This window comes from Hippichthys cyanospilos, chromosome 11 (assembly GCF_059441005.1).
Source record: "Hippichthys cyanospilos isolate Australia breed blue-spotted pipefish chromosome 11, RoL_Hcya_1.0, whole genome shotgun sequence".
In the NCBI taxonomy this organism is placed as follows: Eukaryota; Metazoa; Chordata; class Actinopteri; order Syngnathiformes; family Syngnathidae; genus Hippichthys; species Hippichthys cyanospilos.
The window spans coordinates 7,152,762-7,180,415 of record NC_142379.1 but is presented as its reverse complement, the minus strand read 5'-3'; the positions used below and the strand labels follow the sequence as shown (position 1 = coordinate 7,180,415).

The 27,654-nt window shown below is 37.6% G+C and overlaps 2 protein-coding genes across 4 annotated transcripts in view; one reads left to right on the top strand and one right to left on the bottom strand.

Moving 5' to 3' along the window:
• LOC148415665 (solute carrier family 12 member 9) overlaps positions 1 to 20,577 on the bottom strand; it is a 41,262-nt gene extending 20,685 nt beyond the window's left edge. The window contains exons 1-6 of one of the 3 annotated variants that reach the window (XM_088427992.1): positions 20,540 to 20,577; positions 14,302 to 14,436; positions 13,974 to 14,121; positions 13,481 to 13,798; positions 13,036 to 13,143; positions 11,739 to 11,850 (exon numbers count right to left, since the gene is read on the bottom strand). In XM_088427992.1, the coding sequence (XP_088284118.1) occupies positions 11,739 to 11,850; positions 13,036 to 13,143; positions 13,481 to 13,798; positions 13,974 to 14,121; positions 14,302 to 14,331 (716 nt within the window). In that variant the 5' untranslated portion in view covers positions 14,332 to 14,436; positions 20,540 to 20,577. Of the gene's footprint in view, positions 1 to 11,738; positions 11,851 to 13,035; positions 13,144 to 13,480; positions 13,799 to 13,973; positions 14,122 to 14,301; positions 14,437 to 17,152; positions 17,655 to 20,539 lie in introns of those variants that run through there. The other 2 variants (XM_088427990.1, XM_088427991.1) reach the window with 2 other exon arrangements.
• Positions 20,578 to 20,714: 137 nt separating this feature from the next.
• On the top strand, positions 20,715 to 25,854 carry LOC148415664 (fibronectin type III and SPRY domain-containing protein 2). The gene is made up of 5 exons (XM_088427793.1): positions 20,715 to 20,831; positions 20,917 to 20,953; positions 21,582 to 21,665; positions 21,772 to 22,014; positions 22,753 to 25,854. Exons 1-5 carry the CDS (start codon positions 20,715 to 20,717, stop codon positions 23,286 to 23,288), a joined length of 1,017 nt encoding a protein of 338 aa, XP_088283919.1. The 3' UTR covers positions 23,289 to 25,854.
• Positions 25,855 to 27,654: the final 1,800 nt, after the last annotated feature.

Here is a 27,654-nt window from a genome sequence, read left to right as displayed (position 1 = left end):
TATTAGGTATTGCTCACTCCACTCGAAGAATTGAGGACACCATTATACATGGAGTCCAAGTAGGGAACACACATTTGTATATAGGTGTGGTTGAAATAACCAAACGTATCTTAATAGTAACAGAGTTTAATTTTCAATACTGCAAGCATTATACTCGCGAATGTGGCCAAATCTTCTGTTGTATGGATGGAAATTTCTTTCGATCGCGATTGAGCGAAAGCATGTTTTAATGCTCACTCTGGAGTAGACCTGTGCGATACTTGAGATTTTGATATCTATCAAGTACTGGTGCCAGTACCAAGTACTTTCACGTTCAGAAATTATTTGGGTTTTTTAATGAATTTGTCTTATTAATAACATGTTTGTATTAATTTAATAATTTCTTACTGAATTCTTAAACATGCCCTAATATTGAAATATTAATGAAAATGATTCAAATCTGATAATTAGCACATAAAAAATAAATAAATAAAAAGTAAAGGAATATGGGGAGACAGACATGGAGTTTAGAATCAAAGCAGGACTACACTCAGGTAAACCAGAAACTGGAATTAAAACTTTGAAGAAAAAAAAAAAAAAATCAATAAATTTCACTCAAAAATAGTAATAAAAAAATAATGAAAATGCAATTGATTGGAGCTCGAGCAAGGCAAGCTGGTAAATGTGTCTATTTTTTATGTTTCTTGTCGGTAATCAGTTGTTGACAAAATGGGCATCCGTCACTGACACACTGACGGACCAGTTGTTGACAAAATGGGCATCCGTCACTGACACGTTGACAGACTGTCCACCTTTTTGTTTATCAATGAAAATCAGCACCAGTTGGAAAAACCTTGATGTGGCATGGCATACCTCAATTTCAAAAGATCCAACATGAAAAGAAAGGACCGAGAGGGAATGTATGTTTGTGGTGCGCAGCCCCTTGCCATTACCAGGGTGGTCCAAGGGGTGACAATGGTCTGTGGCCGAAGTTGTATGTCTGCAGGGCCTTTCCCATGTATCTCCCCAGCTGCAGTGGCCGCTAATATCTCGCTGTGGCACCAATTGATCCCTGCCCAGGCCATACCAGCAGGCTGCCCTGGTAGGCACCTGGCAGCTGTCCTACTGCTGGGGTGGATCGGGGTGATCTGACTTTTCAATACACACTAAGTTGCTGGACAGCAGGCGCGAATAAAGAAAAACCACCAGTAAGTGATCGCTTGACACTCGTGAGTACTAACGATCAATACTTCTCAGCGAAAAAACAGACGACTTTGCACAAAAAAAAAAAAAAAAACAGATGTCTTGTGCTAAGTAGGTTGCACTTTAAATATAATAAAACACCACCGGATGTCATGTTTTCAATAATTCCTGTGTTGGGGGAGAGGCACACTCTGAAGTGCCAGCCAATTGCTGGGCACACCAGGACAAACCATTCACACACCCAATCACACCTCAGGACAATTTAGTGTCCAATACACCTGCCATGCATGTTTTTGGAGTGTGGGAGGAGTGCCCAGAGAGAACCCAGGTGGGCTTGAAGAGAACATGCAAATTCCACACAGGAAGGCCGGAGCCAGCTGTAATCGAACTCAGGTCCTTTACCTGTGAGGCGGAGGTGCTAACCACCCTCTCACCGAGCCACCCGGACTTTAATATACTTATTAAGAATAATCCTTATTAAAACTCGCAATCAGTAAAATGTTCATGAACTTAAAAAACAGAGGCGTTCATATGGCGCCATCTATAACAATATTTCTAACGCCCTTTTTATTTTGTACTTTAATTAAGAAACAAAGAAACGAAAAAAAAAAAATCAAGACTCCTTGGGAACCACAATTGAATCAAATAACAAATTGGAAATGAAAGTATCCAAGTTCAAATGATGCCAAACCCTAAGGAGCACAGATGCCTTGAATGTGCAACCTCTGATTCCATAATAAAAATGGTAGCAGGAACAAAGACCAAAAGAATGATTCAAAGTGTTTGATTCAGACCACTGTTCGGACATAGTGAGCACTGCTTAAGTGTCAACCATGATAAAGAATTAAGGCTCTGTGTTAATGGGCCACAAGGGTGTGATGTTTGGGTTCAAACTGATGGCCTCATTACTGGTTTATCTGATGTGCAGTCGGGGCCAAATAAATCTTGACAAGCTTGAGATTTGCAAACTGGCTTTAAAATAAAAGCTTGCTGCTCTGATGACAATGACAACAAAAGTGATGTTTGGGTGATTGACAAATGAAACGAGAGCATTGCAGATGCAGTGCAGTTATGGTATATGGTTTCAAAATGTGTAAATCCATTACCAATTCAATTGTTTATGCTTGTGAGCGCCTGGATAGTAATTATTGATCCAATTATCTGTATGAAATGTGTAAAGACATCCAAATAAAAAGGGGAAATAAGGTGTGGAGGAGAGAGTGGCAGATTAAAAGGAGCTTGCTGAGGGTACAGAGGAAATAAAGTAAAATGACTCAAAGGGAGCAACAGAGATTGTACTCCTAATTGTTGTCATTTCTTATGGCCTCTTAGTTCAATTGTTTACCATTTATTTTCATACCCTCATTTGCTCAGTCATGTAAATATATGTTTTCATCCATCATTTAATCTGTTTGTAAGTTTGATAAGGCCTTCACAGCTAAAGGTAATTCAAAGCTTGTTTTTAGCATATTTGAATTTAAGCAATGTTCATTCTTCTGCATTTCCGGTGGTCCAGCTCATTTGAGTGCGGTCATTTATCAGAAAACTAACATAATGATTCTGAATCATCTAGTTTTAATGAACATGGAGAAAAAGGCTTCAGAATCTCCAATAAATGCTGAAATGACGATGGAAACTTGTTACTGAGATGGCTCCATCTTATGGCTAACATCACTTAAAAGCTCATTATGTGACCAATTGCGTCTCTGCAAAATGAAAATGATGGTCCTGTAAATCAATATACTCATTTTCTGTAAGATGCGAGGGCAAATCTCTCTTTCGTACAGATGTCTTAGGGTGACTTCAACACCAAAGAGTTTTTCTGAGTCGTACACCTCTGGACACACCTTCGGGTGAAACACTTTATGACCGATTGTATTGGGTGGTCAGTATTGAACTGTTTCAATTATCATATCTGATCAATATATTCAATAATATAAAATTAATCAGCGGTATGGCTAGGTCCACAGTGAAAAGGGGATGCCCATGTTAACACACTAAAGGAACACTACCAAAGCATGGTCCAAAATCTGTGGTCCTCCTTTCTGTACAAGGGATTGGTTCTTGAATGTATATGCTTTTAAGGTTTAAAAAAATGCTATCTTTATTGCAAATTTACATTACATTAACTGTTGTAAAGTACCTACATTTACTTGCTTTCCTTACTTACTTTTTCATCATCAATTGGATGGTACTTGTTCAAATGATTCAACAGGATTGTTGTGTTGCCTGTATTAAGGACATATTTTGTACAACGGCTTCCTTTACGCCACATGACTTTAGAAATACCTCCAGAAAAAGATGGAGACTAACTTCTCTTGGTAACATAGCATCATCTCCCCTGATAACACAAAGCCATGGCTGGCTGCACGTTTATTCAGTTGATTGCTTTCTTTTAATTCCTTCAACTTGCAAGCAAAAGTTCAACAAGATAAGAAGGGTGTTACAATAATAGCCTATATTTGTTTTTTGCAACATGTACATTGATAAACATGGATATTTTCTTTTGGCATTGTTTATGAAGAAAGTGTGAGGAGATGACACGTCTCCTGCAGCTGTAAGAAGAAAGCAAGCAGCGCGAACCAAACACAAGGCGGTACAGCATGGGGTCGGTCTTTATGTTCCTGGGAAAGAAGATAGCAGCATGGACTAGTCCCCCACCAACACAAGCCGATTGTTACATTGGTGCCATATGTCTCCACCAACCCATCAGGGCAGCAATGGCTTTAGAACTACGGACAACCCAAATTAATAAAGGAGGGGCAGACAGGAAGTGTATTCAGATCGGAAGGAGATTTGTGAGGATACATATCTCTGTCTGTTCTCCTCGTGAGTAAAAATGGTCCAAGCCCCTTGTCTTCCTTCTTGTGTGTAGTTAATAAATGTTCTAGGTTGCCTGAACCTGACAATTGGCTCTGATTGTGACACTGACACTGGGGCAAGATTCATTGTTGCATACGTTGTACGTTAATTGTGCCATTTTCAATCCGACTAAATCAAGGAATTTAAGAGTGTTTAGTTTGATAAACAATTGGTTAGTTTGTTTTATATAATTCGAACAGTTTTACATGTATTGGTCCACACCTCCACACAACGCCAAGTATCTTTTAGTTTTGACCAGCTGTTTTTTTTGTTTGTTTTTTTTTTGTTTTGTTTTGTTTTTTTGCCATTGGCCAAATAATTAGGAAATAACATTATACTACAACATTGTCTATCCTGCTTGGTACAGACTGCTCAAAATGAGTTTATGTTGGCAAATTGCTCTGCTATGCCCCGCAAAATTTGTATCTTCTTGCTCTGGTTAGCTGTGGGTGCTTTGGATTTATGTGGTAAGCTAAACTTGAGTGGCATCTGTGATATTAAGCTTCTTCTTAAAAAAAAAAAGAGCTTGCAAAACAATCATTTTTTTTCAGGAGTTTGTATCTGGAGTCATGGATTACACTACAGTCAACTGCATGGAAACAAAAGCACTACAGCACCAAACTTCAATCCCATACTGCTGGGATTTAGTGTTCGTCTTTAACCCCACTTTACCATGACCTTGTAGGTACTTAAAGAGTATAGCTGAGGTACACCGGGGGCAAGAAAGAGATACAGACAGATAAACTAGAGGCAGAGCGTAAAAGAGGCAAGGGGAGAATTGTAAGCGGCAAAGAGACAGAGCGAAAGTGAAAGATAAGTGCTCTCAAGGGAGTTGACTGTGGTTAAGGATTATTAAATGGAATCAATAACTAACAAGGCCTCTGAGTGTATACACACATGCAGCCTTGTGGGTGCACACACATACACAGACAGACACTATGCACAGCTATTTTCATATTCATATGTATTTCCAAACTATCCGCATGCACTGTCACCCTTTTTCATTGTGGTTTCATTTATTTCCACATTTGGCAAGGTGTATCTACAAACATGGGCATGACTCTTTCTGCCCTTTTGTTCTAGAAAGAAAAACAAGACAAAGGTAACTAAAATATAAATGTCTGCAGTAACTCCCCACACAGGACCAGTAGTACACAAAGACCACCTCTTATAAAATTATGTTTAAATATAAATAACGAAATAAAAACTGTTGCTTTTTACAAAACCCGGACTGTACATGTCACCCATGATGGCCCCAAAATGAGGTATCGTGACACTCACCCTCTATATGAAAAGCAATGCAATAGGGTAGGTATATTTAATTTTTTTTTTGTTTGTTTGTTTTTTCTTTTAATAGATAACTTCATCTTCAGGAAAAAAATGCTCAAATAATGAAAGTGTCTGAAAATGAAAGTAGTGGATTTTCATTCAACCGTATGATTGTTGGATTACAATTCAAACTAGCCCTTGACATGGATGAAATATGAGCTGCTCATCAATCACCATGAATATACATCATATTAACTGCATTGTCCCTATCATGGAAAATACATGACTGATAGGCTGGCAAAACATTTTTAAAGTCTAGCATCTCAAATTCTGTCACCCAAATTCTTTTTTTTTTTTTTTAATTCAGATATGGTCTGGGTGATATGGCCGAAAAAAAAATCCCAACATTACCATCCTTTCTAGATATTTATAGTTGTAATCATTTTGTTTGTAGTAATAAACTCAAGAAGTATTTAAGGATTTGGATTTGATTCATTTAAAAATAAAGCCTGTGGAAAAGGTTAAAAAATGATCATGTATCCTGATTTCAAATTAGTTGTAATGTAAACTTAACATTCATATCACGTGCATAACTTGCTTGATCGCAAATAATTCATTAAATCCCAAACACATTTTTATGTATCTTGCATGGGTTTAGGCATTAAAAGTTATTTGTTTATTTATTTATTTTCGATTGGCAAGCCCATAAATAGGGATACATTTTGGTAGCTGTAAAACTCCGAAAGAAGATGATGCATAATATGCACGTCAATGAAATCTAGAAACTATTTTGACAAGAAAAGGCAAAAACATCAATCCAACTTTTTTTTCTAATTCTTTTTTTTTTCACAAGCTTTGCCATTAAAATCTCTCCTGTACAACCTGAGCCAAGACTGCAAGATTATTTAATCAAATAAATCATTTTCCAATCCATTCCATACACCCAATACAGTCAGATTACATTATGCTGATTTGTTTTGCGTAGTACTTCTTTACTAGAATGGCTTTGGCATGCAACAAACAAAATTCCATAATTTATCTTCGCTGTAGAAAGCTACTTCTTTTTTAAAAACAAGTCTGTGATACTGAGCAGGTTGTAGCGATGGCTAATTTTATGAGAACATCTTCTGCAAATAATTAATGAAATTGGGGGGGAGCAACTGACATGTTAAAACAATGTTACTCAGGCAAAGTTAACAAGGGTTTGTAAATGCCCCCGTTGTTGAGTATAACCTCATTGAGATAATGAATTGACACTGAATGTGGTGGAATGGTATGTCGTCAAAACAGAAAGCAACTAATTCAACTGAAATGCTCCTTAATGCCTTATACATCTTTTAATTATGTCACAAAATGTACACATGACCTCAGAAAGTCTGCAAATATAATAATACTAAATAAATGAGCTTGATGAATTCATCCAGAAAAAAAAGTGAATCCAACATTGACAGTTAATTGAAAACAGACATACATATGATTGAGCAAAATGTAATGCAAAAAAGTGACAATCACAAGCAGTGTGGATCTGCCTTTATTTTTGAACAGATGAGCGACAATTCAAGGGATATGTGGGCTGAACAAACATCCACAAGGCTGCATGTCAGAGATAGTGCAACAAAAGAAAGCCCAGTAGATTCAGACTAATATAATTATCAACTCATTTATTAATAGAAAAGCTTCTGTAGCACTGGGCGGATTAGCCCACAGGTCACTGATGCACAACACTGTGTAGCAGGAAACACTTATGCATATTGTTTATACACACCTAATACGTACTTTGCATTACTTGGGGGATAGCAAAGGACGAAATGAAAATGAAGAAGATTTTAAGAAAATATGTCAGGCACTGGATTCCACAACAAAATAGTTATTACAAATTGTGGAATCATATGCAGTATGTGAGGGGGTTCAGTTTAACAGCTTGTGAACAATTAATTGCAGGTTTTTTTTCAATCATATGAATATGTTTTTTAATCTCGAGCTTTATTCTTTCTCTAGATGTTGATTAGATCTGTTTTATACATGGGGTTTTCGTGCTTAAGTTGGTGGGGTTTGAAAAAGGTCAATCACATTGATTAGCTGGAGATAGGCTCCTGTTGCAGGTGGGAAGGTAAAGGAAGCGTCAAAATGGAAGAGCATGTGAGAATAGTCCGTACAATGAATGGTAAATTTAACTTTAAATATAAACGTACCTTTGATAGTTAAGAGTTAAATGCATTCTTTGTAAGAAGGAGCTTGATTATCATAGAAAGAGCTCAAGTTGGGCCAAACACATAAATGCAAAGCACCCAGCTGTGACTGCGACCACAGCTACAAAATAATAACGCTGTCGCGAATATAGCAACCCATAGCAAAGCTCTTTCTAAATGAGACTCGAGGACACGTTACATTGGAGCAAATCTGCGACAGACAGGAATGGATACGTTTTATTTAAACTTTTTCTGTTTAATAATTTGGTCATTGACAAAAGTAAACAACACCTGATGTTCGAAACAAAAAGTTGCAGCCTGCACTTGGCGCTAATCTCAAATACAGCAGAAGCTAAATAGATACAACTGCATCCATTAAAGAAAACAAATTATATTAATGTTGATCTGCCACAATAATGTATGGCATCTACATTTTAAAAAACGGTTCCGTTTTTTTTTTTAGGTGATATTAAAATTAGGCTACTTAGATCACTTTATCACGAATAATCTCTTTCTTTACACATCTTGACAACACTAATAATAATAATACAAAATACAACTGTTGCTTTGATTGGTCAAACACACACACATGCACACACACCAACCCACGCACACACACATACGTTTCATAAAATGGGACATGGCAATCTGTCATGCCTGGCGAGCTGGTCACAGGAGGTTAATAGATTTTCCATATCTCATATTGGCTAAGTCTTCATCGTCACCATCACTGTCCCTTTCACCATCCTGGCATATCACTTATGGTTATCTCAAAAATGACTAAATATGAGGACATTCTATTAAATGACCTGGAAACCAATTGCACATGAAGTGTGTTGCAAATGAGCTTCATCTAGTTTCCAACTAATGACTTGTTCGTATTGTGTTAATGAGAGTTAAGTATTGATAGTGATGGGTGTGAAAAAACACATAAAGTATCACAGAAATGGTTGACTGTAAAATTCCCAATACAAATGGTTATATCATGAAGGTAATGTTAACTTGCATTAAGAAAAGAAGGTAATTTGCAACAGGTTTTGTTGGGATAAAAATTATACAATGACATTCCTATGACTGCAGAAAGTGAGACATTCTGTTGCATTAGAGGACAAAGGAAATGACTACTTATAAACAGTATATACCTAAACTGATGGAAAGTGATTGATACGGCATATTCTTGGCTGGCATAGTTAGTGCGTTCATACATCATGAAGCAGTGTGTGCTTCCAGCTATTGGACTGAAGGTAACTAGACTGTGTTCATGCTCATATTTCACATGAAACATACTGCCCTTGTATTTTCTTTCTGTTGGCTTGGGCCGTTAAGTCCAAAAAGGAAAAAATATATGTACAGTATATATAACATATATTGATTTTACAATATGTATGATACAAAGGAACATGTCTGTAGCATATCGACTAAAAACAACTTGCACAACTTTTCCCCATCACTAAAAGCCAAAAAAAACAAAAAAAAAAAAACGTATGTTCAAGGAGTTTAAAGATTAGTGGGAGGTTCAGATAATAGTACGGTGCAAGAGATTGAGGGTCTTTATCGGCTGTTTCTGCAAAACCTGCTTCTTAAAGTGAGCATGGTTATTTCTCATTTCTGCTGCTAGAGTGGATACTGTGATTTTGTCGCTCCTCACAAACACAGGTGGGCAATTTTTATTTTGAAGAAGCGTGCCATTAATATGCACAGTAACCATCTCTGAAAGGTATTGTTAAAGCTCTCTGACATTCTCTTAAATGCGTTATTGACTTCTTTAAAAGATTTGAAGCAGAACAACAATTTGGAAAAGAGACTTTTGCAAAGGTGAGTTTGCCAGTGAATGTTTATGGTGAAGCAGAGCAGATAATTTAGAAAGCAAGAGTGCCACCATTTGGATACCGTGTGCAATTGCAGCAAAGGTGGCCAACTCCAACATTCGAATGTTATATTCCGCGGACACGTATTTATTGATTTGTTCTGTTTCAAACACAAACAAAAGAGCACATAAGATACTATGTTGGTCTGCAATCATCATTTGAAATTATTTTAGCAAGTGAATTCTTGGAGAATGTTTGTGAAAGAGAATTTACTTAGCAGCTAAAATTATGAATAAAATTAGAATGTAAAAGTAGTGAGTAACCTTGATGAAACACATACTGTATCTCAAACATACATTCAAATATAAGTGTGCATTCCGGATACCATGTAGTTTCATTGCTCACCAAAGATCATGACGGTGTCGCGAGTGAGTATGTCCCAAATAACAAGTAAATTTTAAAAAAAACATGTCTGATCAGAAGTCACAACTTGTGTACAAGTTTGATCGCAGTAAAAATAAGAATTAGGGGTCTTCTAAGTATTTTCCCCAACACAGCCATCTTTACAATGTTCAGTCATCTTTTGTAAATAAATCAGGGGAGCATATAACACATGAGTGCACAGCAGAAATTGCTTCTGAAGGGTGATTTTTGGGGTGTGGGGACATATAATATTCATGTTTGTGTTATTCTCGAGAAATGACGGTAAATGATGTCTCACCAAGTAGTTTTACACTATCTAATCACTGTCCCAAAGGTTTCTGTTATGGCATGAAGTACTGTATATTTGTACAAAGACACACCCAAATTCCAACAAGCCCTTGAACAGACTAACATCACGTGATAGATGTCATATTGTTGTTGTGCCATGTCAATATACTAAAGTAAGCTTTTTTTTAAAACACTTAAACATCTATATGAACATTTATTACACTTATTGTTCCCAATATAAAGAATGTATTTACAAAAGGTTGGCAGGTGTGTCTTGTCATTTAAACCAAATAAAAACATAAACATTGAAGTAAGCTATAAGAGAGGTCCAGGAAGAAACTTTATCTGAGTGTGTGTAGCATGCAGGCAGATACTGCCAGGATGGTGTGGCAGAGTAAATGATAGCAGCATTGATCTCCATTGCTGTTTAATAGCCTTGTCATGTCAATTTAGCACCTCAGGAACACTTGCTCTAGAGCTAATCGATAGTGAACTCTGGCACTCAGCAATAGACATGTAGAAAGAGAAAACTAGGAGGAAGAGAAAAGGTGTATATAGGCAGAGGCAAGATATATTCAGTAAACAAAAAGGTTTGAGAGGGAACCTTAAAAAAACTGTTTTAAAATGAGATTAATTACGTAATTTCAACTCAGTTTTGGCTGATTAACAAGCTAATTTTATTCAAAAAAATCAGATAACTTATAATATAATAAGACAATGCAATTATTTTCTTTCCATGCTGTAATACCTTAGCAAGGTCAACCTCCACAAAATGACTTCTCCCAAATAATTTAAATTATTTTTTATCATCACCACGGTATGTCCACCTTTGCAAATCATTTTGTAAATGTGTTACTGAGAGATCATAATGACAGTTAAAAATATATATATATAGACAATCCTAATCACCACAAGCATTACCAAACTTTTACCAAATACAGAGATAAAGACAAACTAAAATCATTTTAGATAAAATTACAGCACGTTTGGGGAACCTTTGGCTGGGCAATATGGCCAAATGATTAAAAAAAAAAAAATCGACTTTCACCAGTCATGAAGGACTGAAGTGACTGAAATTGAAGTAAAACCCCCCAAAATGATTTAAAGTGTTTATCTTTTTTTAAATTGTGTGGAGACCATTCAGATGATGATAATTTATGCTGATTTTAGATCAGTTTTAACATAAAATTAACAATCATAGCTTGAGCATCACTAGCTAAAATGTCACAATTAACCCATTCAATCTCAGAGACTTAATGTTGCATTATCTTTCATGTAGCTAGGCATCAATTCTAGGCATTTATTTATTTAATTATATTAAAATGTTAGAGTAGAGGAGGGTCATAAAATGGATGTCACTGAATTAGTTAGTGGATAAATATTGTCTTGTAAACAACCCATCCAGCATTCTGCCCCTTTTGTAAAATACAGTACCAATTTCATTTGCAAAATTTAGATTTTTTTTATTTATTAATTAATAGAATTAATGTGATTTATTGTCCAGCCCTTGAGAACACATAAAAAACATGTGGTAATTAATAAGTAAACCATTTTTGAAAAAAGCACCAGCACAGGTATTACAATAGTTACTGTAAATTGACGTAAATATGACATTTGAATATAATACACAAAATGCCAAATGTTTACCTTGCATTTATGAAAGTTTAGTATGACTTACTTGAGAATGATGTGAGAAAGAATTCCGAGTATTACTCACCTATCACAGGAGCAGGCAACAAGAACGCTGAGCAGGTTGTAGATGATGAAGGTGAAGATGACAGCTGTGATCGTACCACGTGGAATGGAGTAGCTTGGATTCTTCAGGTCACCTTAGAGATGGGTAAAGTATGCTCAATAAGTCAGTCTGTACTGATTTTCATGGCCAAAAACATTGGCATGCCATGGTTCACTCAGATAATGCACCACTTGTTCCAGGAAATTTGATCAATTACAAATTAACCAGTATTATCGTGTTTATTTCTTTTGTTTGCATTGTAACAGTATAAAGAACACTGAGGGGGAAAAGCCACAGACGGTTATTCCACAAAGATTTTAAACACGGTTAGCAATTGTGATTAGCCTTAGTTGCCTGACTTTCAAAGAAATTCAAGACCACCAAAAGGATCCAACAGTCGCGGCTCCCACTATGTGTTGATATTTGAATTCAAAGGGATGAAAGAAAGGATGGTAGAAGACCTAGAAACTGTTTACAAAGACTCACAAAAAAACAAAGCTTGGCTGGAGAAGCCAAAATCCTTGGGAAGGATGTTCTGTGGTCAGATGAGACCAAAGTTGAGCTTTTCAGGAAAGACCATGGTTTTACAATACTGTCTGTCGAAAATGAAATGAGGTATTCAAAGAAAAGAACCCATTTCCTACTTTCACACATGGTGGATGTTCACTTATGTTGATTTGCTACTTCTGGTGTGGGATGCCTTGGGTCTGTAAATGCCATTATCAAATTTGAAGAATGACAATGATTTCTAGGGCGCAATGTAGGGCCTTTTATTTGATATGGATCTCTATATCAGAAGTCAAAGGTCTTAGCAGGACAAAGACAAAAAGCACACCAACAAAAACACTCAAAAAAGCCTTGCAGGATTCTTAAGTAGTCCGAAATGAGTCCAGAGCTACCTTCCACTAATCTCAAAACAGATTGCTAAGAGGTACCCTCCAAACCGGACAGACCTGAAACACTCAACAATAAGACTGACAAGAGTGGGCCAAAATTCTGGCAAAGAGGTGAAAGAAACTTGTGGAAGTGATGGATTTTAGTTGTTTATTTTTTCTCGGAGAATATGTAATCCAATATTAATTAGAGGGTAATAATAATTTTGTCCAGCCGTGCTTTTTTTGTGTTGTTCAAATGCAAATGAAAAAAATAAACATGCTAAAACCATAGAACTTGTAATTGCTACATTTTCTGGCTGCATTATCTGACAAAAGCACAGAGGTGTCGATGTTTTTGACCTTGACTCTACACAAAATTGTGCACATGCAGCTAGCTCATATACCTGACATATTGGACCCCGCCATGATGCCGGTGCAACCGTTAAACATCACAGCAAAAACGGTGGCAAAGGTCATCACATTTTTTGTTGTGTAATCCACGGTGTAGTCAGCTGTGTGTGGAGACAACGGCAGATAAGAAATTGAGATTTCTTCAAAAGCTTCCATCTCTAATTAGCAAGGTCAGTGATATTTGACAGAAAATAAACATGCAGGATGTACTTTTTGACATTGAATGAGACTGAGACTAGGGGTTAAATTGAGAACCTGAGTGGGTTGTATTAACAAAAATGAAAATAGGCTTATAATAGTTCTAGCAGTTAAAATTATGGAAAACTTAGTTGGCTATGTCTACCTCACATATGGACTTTAAAGAAGGTGTTTCAAAACTCTTGATTTGAAAATATGAAATGTGACTGCAGTAATACATAGAATTTCAATGGGTCTTACCCCACAGGTTTCCGAGAAGGGTCTCCAATTTGAAGCCCGTAAAGTTTGCTGTGGTGGGTCCTGTTCCATTTACCAATGGGTTGGAGTCAGCAGGACTAGGCAGAACGATGGTGCGAGGCCGTACGGCAAAAAAGCTGATGAAGATTGTGCCGAGCACAAACATGACCACTAGGAAGATGAGGAAGGTGGCCTTGGCGTAGATGTGAGCACCAACCATGCACACAATCAAACATAGCAGGGCGATGGCTGTGGCGTAAAGCAGAGACCACCAGTAGCCTGACGGCAAAACCTGGTAGGAAGATGTTGCTAGTGCTCCAGCTAGATGAGAATCAGATGACCAAATGAATGCTGAATATGTGACACAGTGATTAATACACACAGGAGTTTACAAAATGATGGTATCATGAAATTACACATACTTTACTTAAAACAAATATGTTTTGCGTGAGAAGTAATCTCTTGAATTTGACTAGAGAGTTACGTTGAAACTTACCCTCTGGCACGCCAAAGGTGGCGACGATGGCTTCAACTAAACCCAGCACATAAAGCGCACAAGCACACACATTAGCCAAGAAGAACATAATTCCAATACTACCACCAAATTCTGGGCCCAAGGCTCGGCTGATCATGTCTGAGGAATACTAAGGATTGATAGTTGGGGAAACTGTCGAATCAATATTAAACGCATAGCCCATTGACACTGATGAAGACAAAATTATATTTTGAGTAAATGTACAAGCAATTAGGTAACTTGTGAATTTTATAATTTAAGGGCAAAACATGTGGATTTCATATAGACTAAGTGTAATATAAGAGGATACAATAGGCCCCACCAGCATCAAGGGCTCCATTGGTGGAGATGGCACATACTGACAGAACAGTCATGCAGATTATGAAGTAGGCCACGATAAACATGGCAATTCCTTGGTACAGTCCAGATTGGCCAACCAAAAAACCTGCAGAAGAAAAAAAACATACCAATTACATATGATTCTCGAATTACCTAATAATATAGTGATTACTATCAAATAACTTATAAAATATCTATTAGGACACAACTGCAAACATGATGCATTGCATATTCCAGAGGATGTATTGTAATTAAAAGTCATTTAATATAAAAAATAAATAAATAAATTAAGTAGCTATCAGTGTACGGAATGATGTTTCATGACACTCAACCTTCTTTAATGTGAAGACTTGAATCAATTATTCTACTTCATGGAATTCACTTATTGTGGTGGTTTTCTGGTTCCCATTAACTGCAAAAAATGAGGGAGAACTGTCTTGCAAAGTGAATAAGGCATATTTAGCAATTGTTCTGGGATATAACACTGTCTAAACTACCAGCTTCCTGAAAAAAAAAATTCTCAAAAAGCACTAGGGCTACATTATCCGAGAATATAACCTGTCACTAAGTTTGCACAATGAATCGAATTCTAAACACGATCACTATATTGGCATCCACGATTAATTAAGGTGATCCTCTGCGATATTAACATTTAAAAAGCCTGATTTAACCCTAACCTTACATGTCAAATCAAGTACTTTGTCATCTTACCACCAGGGGGCAATGTTTCCCGCATGCTTGCATGACAAAAGCCTCTTGCTTTTCCCACCCTAATATATTATGTATCAATGTGAAATGGCATTGTTTCTCACCTGATTCCTAATATATACTGTGCTAGTTGTCAACTGAGACCTATTTTGAAAAATCCGAAAAATTGGAAAAACCCAGTTTGAAATGACAAAAAATGACATTTTTACTGCTAATTGATTAAAATTTACTTATAAGTAAATAATATGATTGGTTATAAGTAGGCAAGCATTTCAATATTGACCAAAATAATCTTGATTATTTTTATTATGATTACATATGTAATACCTGTTGTTTGAAACTGACTTTGAAACACTATCATGTATATTGTAGCCTTCAGCTCAACAATAGAGCCATTGTTCATTTTTGTTGAGGCAATGAGCAGGTTAGTGTGATTGAATAGTCTTAAGTCGTACACAGAAGCTACTCTGTGTGTGAGTGTATGTGTGCGTGTGTGTGTGTGTGCCTGCATACGAAGGCATGTGCATGCACTCCACAGCAGCTGACATCTCACGAGACTTTGGGTGGGTGTAGAAAATAACAGTGGTAGAACTAAGGGACTCGACACAGTCTATCAACACTTGCATGGCCTGTCTAGGGATTTGGGCAATATGAACATGAAGCTCGGGCCAAGTGCTTCATGGTTTTCTTGGCTTTTTATGCTTTTACAGTAATTCTGTGGAACCTTCAATTGCAAGTCAATTTTATTATTTCCTGATTCACGCTAAACACAGTGTTTGTTTTATTCACTATGATAACAAAATGTATCTCATTCACTGCCGTTGAGAGCAATAAACATCTATTTGACTGAGAAGGAAGTGATGAATTTCCTCATTCACTCCCTGCCCAATTACAATGTATTTTGGACTTGTAGAACCATCTATGGTAGTGAGTGTGGTCAGAAAAAAAATATATTTTTTACTTTATTTATTTTATTTGCTGTCACTGTTTTTTCTTTGAGTTTACTCCATTTAAATGTAGTCGGTTCCTTGCAGGAATACATTTCCACCTCAATGCTGACACCCTGCGACTGACGAATGAGCAGTCTAAACAACAAAATAAAACAAAATAACAATCCCCTGCTTGGCCTCGACAGTACTCCATACTTTATTCCTGTATTTTTTGAGAGTTAAGTATCCCGCAGCATAAAAAAAATAATAAACTGAAAAAACTGCTCTGCCTTTTGTGTCTGATTTATTAAACTTTGGAACTACATTTGTAATGGTAATTCAGGGTATGTTTTACTCAGTAACTGCTGAAAATACCTTGTGCAAAATCATCTGTTCACCAAGTTTGATTTGGAAAACTCACATTTTAAAAGCAGCTCCATATACTGTATATTCTCTCTCTCACTCTCTCTACACACACACACATATATATATATATATATATATATATATATATATATATATATATATATATATATATATATATAATTTTGATTGTGTTTGGTGGACACATTTATCTGGAATAAAGATGCACAAGGCAGCACAGTGGCAAAAATGATAGCACGTCTGCCTCAGGTGATGTCGTGGGTTTGCCACATTTTGTGAGGTTTGCATGTTCATCCTGTGCCTGCCTGTGTGGGTTTTCCCTCTCAATTGTCCGTAAGTGTGTTTGTGTGTGTAAATGAATCGCAAACAACCAGTTTAGAGTCATCTGAGTTTAGAATTTAGGCTCCAGCACGCCTGCAACCCTCATGAGGATAAGGAGTTAAAATGATGGATGGATGGACGGACGGACGGACGGACACTTTTGCTACTATTTTGCCACTTTGAGCCAGTTACCAAACACACACACTAAAAGTACCCCACTCGTAACAAGAAGTACAGGTGTCAGTCATATTAGTTTCTCTATATGCTTCGTGAGCTTAAACTTACATCTAACTGCTTGATCACATGAATCCTGAATGTAAATTAAATTGAACACTAAACAAATTGTAGGCTACACCATGTGGTGAACTCACCAGCTGCAATTTGCGATTAGGTGATCATCGACTTTTTCAAACTTTTCGTGAGTCATATTTGAATGCATGAATTTCTTAGCCGTTAAAAACATTGCTCATCAAGACTCACCGATTCTCAGGAAAACAACCACGCTGAACATTGACAGCAAGGTTGGAATGACCACACCGAAGAAGGTGGACAGTTTCCTCTGTTGCTTCGAGTGGGAGAAACGGGGCCGGGGGGAGACCGGGTGCTCCTCCGGCACCTGGCCGGTCGGAGGTGCCCGCAGCTCCGATTCATTGACGCTGGTGGAGAGGCGATAGTGGAGGAGAGGGGTCCGTTCTGTCATCTTGAAACTCCACTCGCTTCACAATCTTTTTGTTTTGTTTACGTGTGTATGTCCCACTCTCTGTGTTAACGAACAGCACGCCAATAAACTTTAGATCAGGCAAGTTAATCAGTGACATGTCCTGGCCGGCGATTCGAAAAAACGTTTCCTGGCTAACAGCATAGCAACGCCAAAAATAGGTGTGTGATGAGGGAGAAAAACTTCAGATGGATTGCCAAATTGAGCGAACGTTCGAAAAAGTTTTAAATGTCGGGTAAAAATCCATAAAAAAAGCACCCACGTTGATGCATTTCTCTGCAAATTCACTTGGGAGCTATCATGTGATGCACGAAGATCAAGTCACACTATTTGCATATTTTTCCGGCTGTGCTTTTCAAACTAAAAGACACATCTGTTCCTGGGATAATCATTTCACTTAAGTGTGACAGTGGCAGGGATCAAAAAATCGATTTCATTTGTTATCTTCCTAAATTACATTATGTTAATATCAGCGTGATTAGAGAACTGAGCCAAAACAAACAATGACGAAATAAATTTCCGGTTTTGTCTCGTTTTATAAATCACTCTTGACGAGGTTTCATTCAAATCCGTCAGCGGCTGGTTGATTAAAATCGCATGATCAAGGACCGTAGTTAAGGAGTGAGACTCCCCCACAGCCACGGGATCATATGGCTCAGACCGGCCTACTTTAGTTCACAGCATTTTATTAAAAACTTACAATTTAATGGTTACTTTGTCAATCTAAAATATCTTCATATTTCACCCAAAATCCAGTAAGTATTGCTATTGCATTCAGTGCTTATTTGGACAATAATGAGAACGGACGCCTGAATTATTTTCCGAAAAGTTAAAAACTAAATAAATAAGCTTGAGGTTTTTGGTTTTTTTTGAAACTCTGGAATGCCGTAAAAACATGTTATGAATTTGAATAACATTTATAACTTAAGTAAATTATTTCTTAGCTGCACTGTCTGGATTTACATCAGTGTTTATTTACAATATAGTGATATGGACATAAAAAAACGCTGAATTTGAAAGAGGTTTTGATGGAAGAGTTTCAAAATGTCAACACGCCGCATAATGAGGAAAAAGTCTGAAAATCTGCAAGTGTGTACATGTAGTGTGTGGTATCCAGGATGTCCGCAATGTACTGCCTGAAGATGGCTGGGATAGGCACCAGCAAGCCTGTCTTAACTCTCTTATCACTCAACAAGCATTTTGACTTCTACAAATTGTCCAGCACAACTTTACACAATGAAGAAGTTACTCATACTCCTGGAATCATCTCATCATGTGTCTAAAGCAGAGCTGTTTTTGGAATCCCTTTCTTATCTTCCAGTCTCAAGCTAACGATGCACATGACTAAGGTAGGAAAATGTTGTACACAATTTGTAAAGTTAGTGTGAGAATAAACAGCAATTTATGTGGATAAACGTGAATAAATCTCAAAATTACAATATTAAAATCAAGCTATTAACAATCAAATGTAGTTGGGGAAAACATGTTTTGGCATAATCCCGAGTCAAAGAATTTGATTTTTATCTGAATACATTTGTGCTTTTCCCTAATCACATGCACATTGCTCACTGCTTCCTGCAGGGCAATTGAGACCCAGTCCCCTACATACAATTTGCATTCCTCCATCACATGCACAAAAAATTTCTGGAATCTTGGATAAAGTTTTTGAGCTCGGGGCTCAAATCCATTGATTTTGCAGTTTTGAATTTATGGACTAATGATGAAAATGAACTAAGTTGTAATCCTTGTTGGTTATTTTGTCAAGCCCTTTGATCTTTCCCACAAAGGCCTTTCAAGAACTGAAAGACGTCACTCGGGAGATGAAATTTCACCCCGATTTTGACAACATGTAAAATGTAAACATGGCGTGACCACTTAGTTATCACACCAATTAGAGTGTGCCATCCCTTGGCTAAAATACTGCCAGAAAGATGTGGATGAAAATAACCCAAAAATGGCCAAAATTCCAAACAAGAGTTAGACATATTATGATGACATGGTGTTATATATAAACAATAAACACACGACTACACACATAGTCCCCTTTAAAATTACTGGGAGCATATGAATTCAGTTTCTATTGCAGAAGCATAATCTCATCCAGAAAATAGTAGCTGTGTTTTACCAGATACAAAATTAGTCTCCTCCCATTGCCATCTCTGCCCGTGTGGTTTCCAGGAATGCAGCAGGCATCAATAATATCTCAAAGATTTTGTGAAATGATACTGTAGGTCTATACCAACGTGTGTCCTCACTGTGTCACATATCGCCGCCACCTTTTCAACACCAGCAAAATAATCCTGAATATATGTTCCATTCATATAATGTTGTCTTGCAGGAAGTGTTTTGTGTGCCTAAGTGAATACTGAATACATATAACTGTGTTTTCACTGGCTTCTTTAGTATAACTTAGAGTGAAAGAAAAACTGCATTGATATAGACGAGCACATGCTCATTGAGATCTTGCTAACACATAATCTTGTGTGGCCGCACTTCTCTATGGGAAAGACTGTTACCTTAGCAACACCAAGCAGTAAGTGCCTTTTCAAAGGCTGGGCTACTCTGTCACGACCACCCCCTTTTTCTCTTTTATCAGCTCTCAACCCATTCTGCATAATGCTGCCACAATCGTCATTTGGGACCCAACAGAGTTAGCGCAAAACGGGGATTTCGTTCTTATATCCTCAAGGCTGTCAGTGTGCTTTTGGTCTTTTAAAAAGGAGCGAATTTTGTCTTCTTTTTTTTTGTTTTTTTACTTCAGCTGGATATCTCCAACCACCACAGCATCTGCATCTAGGCGGATGTCATAACAAAAGGATGGGAAGCTGTTCATCAAAGCCGGAGGCCTTTCCTTCTGAAAAGCGTAATTGGATACAGTCACGCTTTCACGGAGTAAATGGAATTGCTATATTTTTCTTATGTTATTGCTTTTTAACTCATAAATTCAAAGTAAACTCAGATGACAAACATCACATGTGAGCAAAAAAAAAAAAAACACTCCGCAGCTGTTGACGGTAGAAGAAATGAAGCAATCTGAAAGGACAGTAGAGCATTTGTTTAAGCATCAAAATGTCAGAGCTGACCTTATGTTCCAGAAAAAAGAATTATATTGACAGTGAGCTATTTCAGGAGTTCTCAAAATGTCCCACCTGTAAGAGAAACACTGAGGAGGTCCGAATGCTGCCATGTTCTCATACCATGTGTATTCACTGTATAACATCGGAAGGGGAGAAGAGGTCAGGTCAGTCTCCCCGCTATGATCTGAGCCCACGTGACTGCTCAGTGTTGTGTCCATTATGTCTGTATGATGTTGAGCTGCCATGTATGACGTGGTCAACTGCTTTATCCTGTTTACCGAAATATCCCACTCTTAAATTTGAACGTGTGGGACTCAAGGGAGCGTGTGAACAACACCAGCCACCACCACCATCACATGTGCAAGTAAGACTGGTCAATTTTGTGAATTAATTGAAGCACTTCCTACAATTGTATCGTCTAATTATTATCTCTTTTTTTTTTAATTTAGGGGGACGTCAATGCTGCATGTGATGAGATGGGCCAGTGTAAGTTGGTTAATGTGTGCATTGTATTTCATGTGATCCAGTTTTCCACAAAGCATCTTATGCGTACACTGTTCAATTTATTTAGCAACATGTTAGCTGTTAGTTTATAGTATTTTATAACTGGACATGCTTATAACGTGGAGAAACATTGCTTTTTTGTTATGCGATTCATTTGGACAAAAGCAGGTTTTAAAAAATGTCTCAAAATATGCAGACAACAAACATGAACAACCCAGAAGTCAGCAGTCAACATGTTCTTAATATGTGTGATACATAGCTGTGAAAAAATATTACCATTTGACCACTTATTATTGTTGATGTTGTTGTTATTATTATTATTATGTCAATACAACAAAATTGGAGGCCAAACTGAAACTGAAAATATGCAACAGGTCCCACCAATATATTTTGCCAGTTTTGCAACAAAGGAGCAGGACACTACATCCAGCAGATGGTGCTGTTCTTTCTTTTCAATGTGTAGTTCCAGAAGATTTAACACAGAGCAGACATTTTCTTATTAGTTAGTTCAAAAGCACAATTCCTCAGATGATATAATTAATCACTAATCGGTTTGTTGCTATTTCAATTTATAATTTACATTTTCAAACCGTTATTACTATAAATCCAGGTTCCAGTTCTTGCAGTTTCACCAACTCACCAGCTGAGGGCATTGTAGAGCTACGGGAGGATGCAATGGAGCAGTCCGTTTTTGGTAAGAAATCATGCTTCAGATTCACAAACGTAGACGAGATTTATTTCAGTGAACGATTAACAAAGTCTAATGCCACAAACTGTTATGCATTGTATTTATTTTTTAGGCTTACATTTTGCTCTAGACCCATTAACGGCTCCCCCTTCGCTCCATCTTTCCAACTCCTGCCTCACTGTTACTTACCAAGAATCAATTTCTCTTGATCGAACTCCTGACATCAAGCAGCTCAAAATGACCTCTGACCTTGAGGTAATGGCTTCCCTTCCTCAAGTTTGTGCTGATGTGGTCATTACACAGGGACAATATTACTGGGAAGTGGAAGTCTGCAACAGTTCTGTCTACAAAATTGGTAAGGAGGTTTTGTCATTAAAACTGGTTCAGTTGTGCTTAACACTCATATAATCAAGTCTTTTAGACGTTAATGATGAGAAATACTGGTTTAATTGCTTAAAATGACTTAACTAAAAGTGTATGGTGCATTACCTCAAACTTGTCAAAGACAATTCCAAACTATTTCCTCTGAGGGCTGCATATAGATGCCAAGATGCTAGGTCACGTTTTATTTTATTTTTTAGTTTAAAAACAAATTACATTGTATATTAATCAATCAACCAAGAGATCAATTACACATTGTCCATATAATGTAGTTATTTTAGGTTAAGGTTAAAGGTGATGAAATTGATTTTTTTTTTCTCATACTTCTAACATTGTCTGCAATCAAACGTTTCCATTACTTTGTGGATAAATCTTTATTTGTAATTATTTGTTTTTGAGAACAGGTCTGACACTTGATATTGATGATTTTTTTAAAAAATGTTTATCAATAATTAAGTTGTTTCTTTTTCTCACACAAGGCACAAAAGGCAGACTTCAAACTGGAGTGAAGTTAATCATGGGTTGATTGTCACTAGCGAGTTGTCATGGCTGTCATTAAGCAATCAGTAATGCAACCAACCCCAAACAACCAGTTGTATAGACAGTATTACGTAAAAGTAAAGTATAGTATTACGTGAAAAAAAAAGGAAAGGATAGCAAAATGCATGTTAGCGTTGTTAAATCTTCAATTAGTGACTTTTTGTCGTTTCAGGTGTACGCTCGCTGGATGGTCATCAAGCCTGGTTGCTGGAACGAAAGGGCTTGTCATTTTTTACAGTTTATGATGGAAGAAGAGAGATGCTGAACACTGTCCCACCTCAGATCAAAACCATCGGACTGTTTCTTAATTTTGGAGGAGGGGCTCTAAGCCTCTTCAACCCGGTGACCCAGGAGCACCTCGTCACCCTGCCTACCCGCTTTAATCCGTCAGGAGTGTTGCCAATCCTGGGCCTGGGTCAGGGTTGGCTGCGATTGCGTTGTGGCCTCTCCCCTCCTTCCTACGTTTTCCTCAGTAAAAACTCAGCCTATAGAGGGCCCTGTGGATCAAGTAGGGGCCGGGGTCACAGGGATATTCCCTTCCAGTCAGTACGTAAAGTGATACAGAAGTTTGAGAAGATGTCGGCATCTAACTTTACTTTGAAGCCTGGTTTTGGATCTCCCTGTTCCTCAGGATTCTATGGGACAAATCCCACTGAGCACTCAGGACAGGAAACTGTGGCTGAACAAGACAATCCTATTCTACGATGAAGAATTTCACTGACGGACCCACAAATCCTCAAAATAATTTGATCTATGGGTGCAATTTAAAAGTCAAATGCTCCATCTTGAAGGACTTTCAGATGCCTCCTTTTATTCTCTGTGTGACCACAGACCTATAATTGACTTTCTCTCCAGGACACAGTTCTTTTCCCTCAATCAAACACCCCTGCCGCTCTGAATTTGGTCCAGAATGAGTCCTCAATTATTGTGAAGTGTCAGGAAAGGGAGGGCTTTTACCAGTGTGACTTCTTAATTTGTCTCTGTGTGACGTTTGTCAGACAGCAGGAGGTCCTTACACCCGCAACACATCTCAGCGTTCTTTTCGCCATGTAGCTGGTACACAAACAAGCGGAAATAATGTGTAAGCCGTGCGAGGGTGAGAAAGAGAGGTGTAAGTACAGTGACACCGGTGGTGTCAACTCAGAGCCGCAAGGACAGGTGGTACCACGCGTTTATCCCACGCTCAGCCTTCGATCAGACAGTAGGTTGCCCTTTCTTGACCCTTTGAAAGCCACAGGACTCCCCAAAACTTCAAAAGGGACAGCAGAACACAAGAGAACAGAGAGGGGGCAAAAGAGAAAACAGCATGCATGAATTAAAGACAGCAGGTGACGGTAAAAAGAAATGAGCTAAGGGAGGATTTCCCAACAGCTTTCAAGCCAAGAATCCTTGAAAAGACCCAAATGTCCTTGGCCAAGGATGAATGTAAAATTGGCATTGAGTTGCAGTGGCCACCAAAAGTGTTAGAAATGCGGTCACAGCTGTCTACATTTAAATGTTCAAAAACCCATTAGATATAAATGAATTTACACATATATTTACAATGGAGATTATGATTTTATGATCATGTTAGTGTGCCCACGTAAGACCGTATCCCACTGAGGAGCGAAATGTTTGCAGCTGTTGGCGAAGGTAGCGAATGTGCTTTCACGTTAGAGGTTCCTCAGGGTTTGTTCAAGTTGGGTCCAAATTTTCCCTATCTCTTCGCCAACTGTTTGTTCTTGTTGCCAGAAGATTTGGAACATATTCTATTTTTTTATGCCGCAAAAAGAATGCGCCAAAATGTCTGCTAATTGTTTGTGATCTTGAGTGAACCCTGACGAAAAACAACATCATGTAACAACATCTGTTACATTCGCCAGCACTCGCAAACGTTTGAAATTTAGATATGCTATCTATATGCTATATATGCTCCAATTTTGAAGTAATTTTTAAGGAGACAAGGCGCAAAAAAACGTTTTCATAAAAGAAAGTGATATTTCATCGAATAAATCCAGAAACTGATTTTAAAAATTAAAATTTTGAATTTAAATATATAAATTTTGAGGGAAAACAAAAAATGCAACCTCTGATTTTAAAACTAACTTTATATTTACGATTATAATTTAAAATTACATCATTAAAGTCATGGCTCCAGTTATAACCAATCATAGTTCATTTGTTTCTGAATTTGGTCATGTGATATTGGTTGGCAACAAGACCCCAGAGCAAAACTGATATCAACGTCAATGAAAGTAGCAAAATGACTGCCGCCTGAGATGGATAAAAATGGAAGGATTTTGATACTTAATATTCCATAAAAGCAATATTAATCAAAATGCCAATGTAATATTGATCAGAATGCCATGCTTCAACTAGTGACTATATATCATGAGTACTTTAAAAAATATCAATGTCGTCTTCACTTTTGTGAGATACTGTTACATACATTAGGTTTGATTACAATGGAAAGAAACCCACACAGGCAAGGGGAGAACAGGCAAACTCCACACAGTAAGGTGCTTTTAGATTCCCTTTTGTCAACTCCCTCCAGCTTTATCCTGTTGTTTTTAAAGGCTGCCTTTTTTCCTATTTAAATTAAATTATAGCGTATAATATGATGAACAAATGTTTAGTTAAAATCAAAAGCTCGTGCTAAAAAACAAGAGGTTTGTTTTGGACACATATCAAGTACACATCATTCAGTTTGCGCACTCTCCAGCAGACTGGATAATCACAGATGAGTCAAATGGGCTCTTATTAGACTGTCGCCTCTAGCGCCATTCATCAGCAGGACTGTGTCGATGTTTCACGCTTAGCTTGCAAAAATGTACGTGTGCCGTGACCGCTTTTGGTAAAGTGCACTTCTATCAAGCTTTCGGAAATGCGCGGAAAAGTGTGTGGAAACAATTTTACTTGGTGTAAACAGAAATGAGACCAACCTGATATTTCACAGGGTCGGCGGGGTGACGAGGTCAGGGCTTGGCGCCATATACTGTACAACTTCAAAGGCTGTTAAGCGCTCATTGTCGTTCTGAAAGGATAGCACAATCATTAACCTATTTTTTTGAAGACGTCAATGAAAGTATATGACAGTACTTAAACTTTAGCTTCTCTGTGACATGTTGTCAGAACGCCAAGCTCTGTCCCCCGAGTTCCTTTCCGAGTCTAGTAGCCCAAGTCTACTGTATGTCTAATTATCTGAGTCTAGTTTTGGAGTCTATTTTTCTCGATTTTCAGGTCTAGTTTTGTTGTGTCGCTTTGTGTTTTTGTGTATAAAGACTTTCTAGTGTTCCACTCTTGTGTCCTGGTTATTTCTATGTTCCAATTCTTCTCTTCAAGTGACATTAAGTCTTCCAACACTTCAATTGAGCTGCAGACTTGTGTTTCTTATAGAAATACTGTTCTTAAAGCCAGTCAATCCTGGTCAATTTGAACCATATGTATTCAACATGTACACACTTGATTGAATATCACACAATAAGATAAGACATATAAAAAACAGTTTCTTTTCGTGCTGATTTAAAGCATTTAAAAAGATTTTTTTACATTTTGAAGTTTCAAATCTGAAAGGATTGTTGTTTCTGTCTTGATCTCTTATTAATTTATGTATCATGAATGTTGCCTGTCGAACGGACAATTTGAAGATATCTAGTCTCACTGAAAGTGCCAATGCCACAGATTTCAACCTAAGGTCAAATATGAACTTAACTGAGCACTGTGCAATTGTGATGTCATTTATGGTCGACAGCATGGAGTAAAATGGCCGCCATGTGAAGTGGACAAAAACAGGTGGATTTCTATTCTACAAACATAATCAGGATGCAGTGTTTTTACTAGAGGTAGTGCTGGCAGATTGAATTTAACATTTTTCAAAAGTAATAATAAAATGAAATAAAGACTTGACGTAATTTATGTGCTGCATAATGTAATTGTAACTCTTCTTTATTTTTTTCTTTCAGTCTGGACAAAAAATATTTTATTCTATTCTATTTAAGGACCTATAATTTTTGTTTCTATTTTTTTTAATTCTCCATTGAAGTTCACATGTTTTTGAAGGGATCACAAAACTTTACTATAATGCAATGAACCAAAAAATGTATAACTATTTGAATCAGATACAGAGTAGCGAGTGGGGGTATTAGGAGGGAGGTCTTACACTTTAAACCGTGAAAAACAAGTTCGCTTTTTTGGCCTACTTTTCGACTGTCTGTAAATCGATTCGATTTATATGAATAAACATCGCCTCTGCGATTTGCATATTGCAAGTGGAAATTAAGGCCTTTTTCGACCTTTTCCGCTGCAGGAGCAGCGCAAAAAATTAGCTTTACAAGTGAATTGTACGCCTCTTATTTCCATCATTATTGACATCTGCATAACAGTGGCAGGAAAGCAACATGCGCCTCTTGTTTTCTTGCGGCTCCCTTTGCTCTCTGCCGCATCTTGCTTTTACTGATATGCAACGATGCGGTTAGATTAACAACACCGTAGCTCCTTTGGTAAGGAAACGGGAGGCAAAATATCTTAAACGGAATCGCCGAGATTATATCCAAATCTGAGTCAGAAATAATTAAAGTGGTTAAATGGAATTAGGGTTAGCATTCGTTGATGACCGATCTGTTTCTTTTTTTTTTTTTTTTTTTTTTTTCTGGGGGGGTGGGCTTCTAAATATCACCGCGACTCGAATGGGTTCTATTTAAATCAAATATTGCGCCAAGTCGAGCAGCCACCATGGGATAGGGAACAGGTGGTGTGATTCAGAGTATCTGCGGTGGGGGTAGGTGGTCGCGCATCTGCCAGGCTATTATAACTCATGGGTTTAATATTCACACCTCCAAGACGGACCAACAAACAGGATGCGGTCCCAAGCGGGCGCTGCGTTGTCAAGCACGGCAGCTTGGGGGAGGAGAAGTTAATTGTTAGAGGTGAAGGGAAGTGATACCGTTAAACAATCCGCATTAATGGCCCCGCAAGCGTCTGTCAGACTCCGGCAAATACACAGCGCCGTGATTGAGAGTGTGTATCCATCCAATGGAACCATTACGCACCATTATGGAGTAACCGCCCACGCCCTCACCCACACGCGCAACATAAT

What these genes read in the sequence shown, in the direction of transcription:
- LOC148415664 (XM_088427793.1), top strand. Translation starts at nt 20,715, where the DNA reads ATGACGTGGTCAACTGCTTTATCCTGTTTACCGAAATATCCCACTCTT. An exon ending in CACCACCATCACATGTGCAA is followed by an intron (nt 20,832 to 20,916) that starts GTAAGACTGGTC and finishes TTTTTAATTTAG; the next exon opens with GGGGACGTCAATGCTGCATG. An exon ending in ATGTGATGAGATGGGCCAGT is followed by an intron (nt 20,954 to 21,581) that starts GTAAGTTGGTTA and finishes CTATAAATCCAG; the next exon opens with GTTCCAGTTCTTGCAGTTTC.